We start from the raw sequence: 5,686 nt of genomic DNA, 5'->3' as shown, positions 1-5,686 counted from the left end.
CTGAGACCCGAGTGACACCCTGTAGCTACCGAGTGAGAACGAACCAGTAGGAGTCGTCTCCGAGACGGTGAACTCCGAGTTATCTCTGTCGTACAAAGTTACCGTGAAGCACCTGGCCGTCTTCAGATTGGCCTCTATACACTTCATCAGATGTTGACTGAATTGTTGTCCGGTTCCCAGCTGGGCCTCAACCTCTATCCCCTTGCGAACGAATAGTTCGGCCAACCTCCCGTAAGTTGCCTTCACCAGCGAGCACATAGGCAGATTCCTGACCCCCTTCAGGATTGAATTAACACACTCGGAGATATTTGTCGTCATGTGACCAAATCTCCGACCCTCATCCTGATGCTGCGTCCATAATGAATACTCAATCCGGTTCGTTCACTCACACATGGCAGGGTCTTCAGAGCGCAGAATATCAAACCAGTAATCAAACTCCACCTCAATCTTAGCATAGGCTGTATTCACAAGAAGCCTCCTTGCGTCCTTGCCCTTAAAGGTCAGGGCAAAATTTGCTGCCACATGTCGAATGCAGAATGCACGGTAGGCAGCTAGAGGTAGCCATCCTCCGTCCGGAGCCTCAAGCAGCCTTGATGCCGTGCCGTTATGCCTGTCCGATATAACCAGCAGACTTGGCTGTGGTGTCACGTGCTGACGCAGGTGGGAGAGAAAGAAGGACCACGACTCAGCATTCTCACCCTCAACTAGTGCAAATGCAACAGGCAGAATGTTGGAGTTCCATCCTGTGCAATCGTGACGAGCAATGTTCCCCCATACTTGCCATAAAGATGGGTGCCGTCAATACTCACCAAGGACTTGCAATGACGGAATGCCTCAATACATGGCGGAAACGTCCAGAACAGTCGGTGAAAATAAGCTTGCAAGTCGTCCACCTGGCCCCAAACTCGAATAGGGCTCGTCCTAAGGACTGCAACAGTACCAGGCATTGTCAGCTGAACTCCTAACACCCACCTAGGGAGCTCGTTGTACGACTCATCCCAATCACCATAGATGTGGGCAACGGCCCTCTGCTTCGCCAACCAAACCCTCCTGTACATCGGCCTGAACCCAAAGTGTGCTGCCGTCGCATTCAGGAGCACTTTAATGCTGACGGATGCATCAGCTCTAACCATTGGCATGATGTAAGTCGAGATCACATGATAATCCAGACTCCTGTGGTCACTGGAGATGGACGTCGCGAGACACGTATGTGGTCCGTTGTACCGTTTGACCTCCCAAATGCCCTTGCGCTGCTGGAGACTAAGCCTAATCAACCATGTGCACCCATTCCCAAACTCAGAACACTTCCCAACATACTGGTGGTAGTCAGACTCTACCACCTTGTACTGTATCCCGCGTCGGATGTTGTATGTCTTCACACTTAACACAGCCTCATCTTTATCCTGAAACTGCTGACCAACTTGAAACTCTGTCAGACGTGTAGACCCTTCGGCATCTCTAGCACCAAATCCAGTAGGCTCCCCAGGAGCCCCCACCTGTATCATGGCTTCCAAGTCCAAAGATAAAAAGTGCAGAAGGTACTGCTGTGTGCCAGAGCTAGAACCACCTCCCGCCCCAGCTGGCTCACTCGCTCCAATATCATCACCACTGTCATCAGTAATGATATCCGGCTCCACATCATCATCGTCTGGATCATCCAACAATGCTTCGCCCAGACCAGCCGGTGCAGCACACTGTAAAGAGGTCAGCACAGTATCCCCTATTCCAACCTCGCCGCCTCCACTACAGTTGAGATCAACAGCGAACGAAGGGGAGGCAACAGGCTCGACCGGAGGTTCATACACAGGGACGGACGAAGATGCACCAGCAGGTCTGGAGCTAGAACCGGCTACCGTGCCTACAGTGTGGGTATTCCGATTCAAACCCCCGAGCTGGATACCACATCAACCAATTTCGCCAACAGTTCAAGTGTCCTAACTTCGGAAAACTGCCGACGACAATGAAACATGACCTGCAAGTCCTCATCACTCCCGATCGTGAAACAATCATACTTCACAATTTCTTGCAGCACGGAGATTGGAATGTGATAGAAAAACTTCTTAACCTGTTTCACGCCTTCCAAACCTAGTTTTTGTAGTACAGAATTAACAAGGTCATTATAACTTGTCGTAGGCCTCATAAAAATACTGAGAGGATCCTTATCGGTGAACTTCACACCGGATCGTGTTTCCTCTTAATCAATCCTCTGTGGTGAACCAACACTACAAAACTCTCCTCACTAGCCATTTTCTCACTCTAATGAGATCAATTCACGTTCACACCATATTTATACACGTCTGGCCCTATATAATTCAAACCAGCCTAATTCGAATTACTTGGGATTGCGTGCTGGAGAGTAATTCGAATCATCCTGATTCGAATTACACAATCAGGTTGATTCGAATTAGTGTGTGTGCGTATGTGTATAGTTCGAATTGATGTGATTCGAATTATATGTAAATGGAGTTCGAATTGAGCTGGTTCGAACTACATAGAAACGTGCATTGGTTGATTCATGAACCAGATTTTGGTTTGGCGGATTTGTGTAAAATTTTCCTCTCCTTGGCTTAATATAGTGATTTGCCCTAACTTTTTTACATGTCAAGTGACACGTGCATGCTAGGTGTCACTGACCTGACATGTAAACCAATCATTTTGTGACACGTGCCATTAACCTGCCACGACATCATCTAACTAACGAAAGGACCAATTTAACTTATATTTTATCTTTCAAGGACTAATATGACTAAAAAAATTATCTGAAGACTAATTTGAAGAATGGGTGATCTTTTCAGGGACGAATTTGATTATTAACCCTATATATATCGCAAATTCAATCCAATCAAATTGCTTGAAATTGGATCAGATTGTCTAAAAAAAATTCATCCAATTAAAACTGTACCACAAGTAAAATTAATATTTTGATCGAATAAATTTTTAACATAAAACTTATTCAAGCCGCATCGCAGACACCGAGATTTGAGACCACCTTATTTTATTTCTAATGAAATAAAATCTATCTTTAAAAAAAATAATAGTTATTTGTGTAGTAATTCTGACAGTAGTTATAACTCATTCTTGGTTAAATATAACAAATTTAAATTATTTTCTCTCTAATATCACCATGGGGTGAATTGGTGGTGATAGATGGCAAATGATTTATATTCAAAATCTTAGTTTTAGTGATTGAACTACCAATTAGAAGAGGATGATAGCAAGAAACTAATAATAATTAAAAAAGAAAATATTGTTTCTTTCACACAAAAAAGTTGGGCACATGGTGGTTGGGAGAGATACTTATCTTGTTAACATTCTTGAAAAAGGTATACATATTAGCATTCAAACTAGTACAGGAGCACATGACACATGACAAATGAATTGAAGGCCACTCAAAATCATCCACACCAAATAAATAAAAAGAAAAAATATCTTCGGTATTTAAATTTTATATAATAGAACATACGAGTGTCTAGCAGAAAATGCCTATCATCTCAGAGAATTGATTTTTCAAAAAATAGTCCCGACGATATTTTTCTCTCATGTTCTTGTAAATTATCTGTAATACCTATTTTTAAGTATTAAAAACAAAAGTTAGAAGAGAATAAATACATGATAGAGTTGAAGTAACATAGACAGTACATAAACAAATCTAAGAGAAAGGAATAAGGAAGAAGGGTAATGTGTGGTCCCTACACAAGACACACACACTCTCTAGTCTCTACAAAACAGGCTGTTAAAGGAACCAAATAATGCAAAGTCTCTGATGGGTCACATGGATTAAAAAGCAAACTGACACCACACATGCCCTTGCCACTTCCCAACTGCACATGCACATGGTCATTGTTCCCTAAGCCTAAAGCCTCCCATCGCTTAAAATTTAAATAACACCATCCTAACCCTTGAGTTCCTTCTCTTTGTTCTAACAAATCCATTTATCAAATAAGATTAATACAGTTAACAAAGACTCGTAATATATTTGAAAGTTAGTAAATTAATCAGTATTGAACTAACTTAAATTTATAAAAAAAAAGCATTGCAAAAAAAAAAAAAATACACCCAAACTATTAAAAACTTCTTGTCACAATCACAAACACTCACAAATCAGAAAACCTTTTTTTTCCTTCAATCCTAATCCTAATATTATACACAAACAATTAATAACTCAGAATACAAACTATAGTTAGCACAATTACATATGCTCCAATTCAGCATGTACTTTCTCATCTTCTTGGTCAATAAATCAATCTCTTATTTTGTTGTAGCAAATTGAGGCATTCTATTCTATGGAGTACCACAGTAAGGCCTTGCTGCTGCAAGCAAGGTGCATTGCAAGTGCCTATGGCATGTGATTAAGTGGTCATTAGTTAGACCAGATGCCTGCATGAATGAGTGAACCACAGTTGGACCAACGAACCTGAACCCTCTCCTAACCATGTCTTTGCTTATGCTCTCTGATTTTGAGGTCTTTACTGGGATCTTGTGTCCAAATTTGTATTGGGTGCTGATTGGTTTGTTATTCACAAACCCCCATATGTATTTCTCAAATGATCCAAAGTCTTTTTTAACCTGTGAAGAATGATAATTTGCAAAAGCAAAATATATTAGCAAATCCCTTAATTAAGTAGATCATGTTTAATTTTTTATTATAATAACTTCTCTTTAAAAAAACATCTGTATCTTAAATTTTAAAAAATATTAAATTTTTTTCATTTACTTAACAAAAAATTTATTCAAATCATATTAAGAAGATATATAAAATTATTTTTCAAACATAAATTAGGTACTAATCATTTGTAATTCTGAACAAAAGTAACTACAAGTCTACAACTGTGTTGGCATATCATGTGACATTGATATTGATATTGATATAGTTTAAAGTTCAGAAGAGATGGATGAGCTCAAGTGGGGCCCAAGAATTAACACTTAGCTTCCACTCCAGCCTATTGGAACTAGTTGCTGGTCTGCAACTTTATTGTTAATGGTTGAATTAAAAGAGAAAATAATAGGAAAATGCAGCTAAAAGCAACATCACTAATTAATACTCGAAGATTTATTTCTTAATAGAATATTCACTTAAATAAATTAAACCAGCTCAAACAAATAAATATTTATGGAGCGCACATGATATGAAAAGAAGAGAGAGACCAAATAAGAAAACATTGATGATGGCACATTTTTCTAAGGTTTGATGCTTTGCTTATTAGTGGTTATTATTAGTTACTAGTACCTCTAAAATTCGGTTAGCATTATCAACAACTCCTCGAACTTTGCTGATATCAATGCCATATTCCGAACTTATAGACATCATTTGCTTATCGGTCAAGTTTGCCACAATTTCTGCATCAAATTCTGAAAATGCAGCCCTGCACATACAACTTCAAATCATTAGTTTCCTTCATTCACGGCTAAAACCAATATTTTTTACGTAATTATTCTCTTCATTTATGCATAACGGTGGTTCAAGAGTTTAATATGTATATTAAAAGTTTTTGAATATTGGATTATTTTAATATTTTTATTGTGACGTAATATTATAAGTTGACATAGAGATTATTAAAATAAAGATAGAATTGAAAAAAAAATATTAACCAGTACAATATTGAAACTCTAATATAATAGACATTGGAGTAAATAATCAAAAATACATATAAAAGAATGTAAAATGTAAAAAAATATACACAAAAAA

The 5,686-nt window shown here is 38.7% G+C and overlaps 2 protein-coding genes across 2 annotated transcripts in view; both read right to left on the bottom strand.

Moving 5' to 3' along the window:
- On the bottom strand, window positions 382–2,641 carry LOC107611279. Its single transcript, XM_016313225.1, has 4 exons — window positions 2,635–2,641; window positions 2,018–2,085; window positions 941–1,892; window positions 382–743 (listed from the first exon to the last, which is right to left on the bottom strand). Exons 1-4 carry the CDS (start codon window positions 2,639–2,641, stop codon window positions 382–384), a joined length of 1,389 nt encoding a protein of 462 aa, XP_016168711.1.
- Window positions 4,025–5,686, bottom strand: part of LOC107613804 — a 3,742-nt gene continuing 2,080 nt past the window's right edge. The window contains exons 4-5 of the mRNA XM_016315959.2: window positions 5,228–5,363; window positions 4,025–4,566 (exon numbers count right to left, since the gene is read on the bottom strand). Of these exons, the coding sequence (XP_016171445.1) occupies window positions 4,282–4,566; window positions 5,228–5,363 (421 nt within the window). The 3' untranslated portion in view covers window positions 4,025–4,281. The remainder of the gene's footprint in view (window positions 4,567–5,227; window positions 5,364–5,686) is intronic.

This window comes from Arachis ipaensis, chromosome B08 (assembly GCF_000816755.2).
Source record: "Arachis ipaensis cultivar K30076 chromosome B08, Araip1.1, whole genome shotgun sequence".
Lineage (NCBI taxonomy): Eukaryota > Viridiplantae > Streptophyta > Magnoliopsida > Fabales > Fabaceae > Arachis > Arachis ipaensis.
Note: the sequence above shows the minus strand (reverse complement) of the source record. Positions and strands in the feature narration are given on the sequence as shown.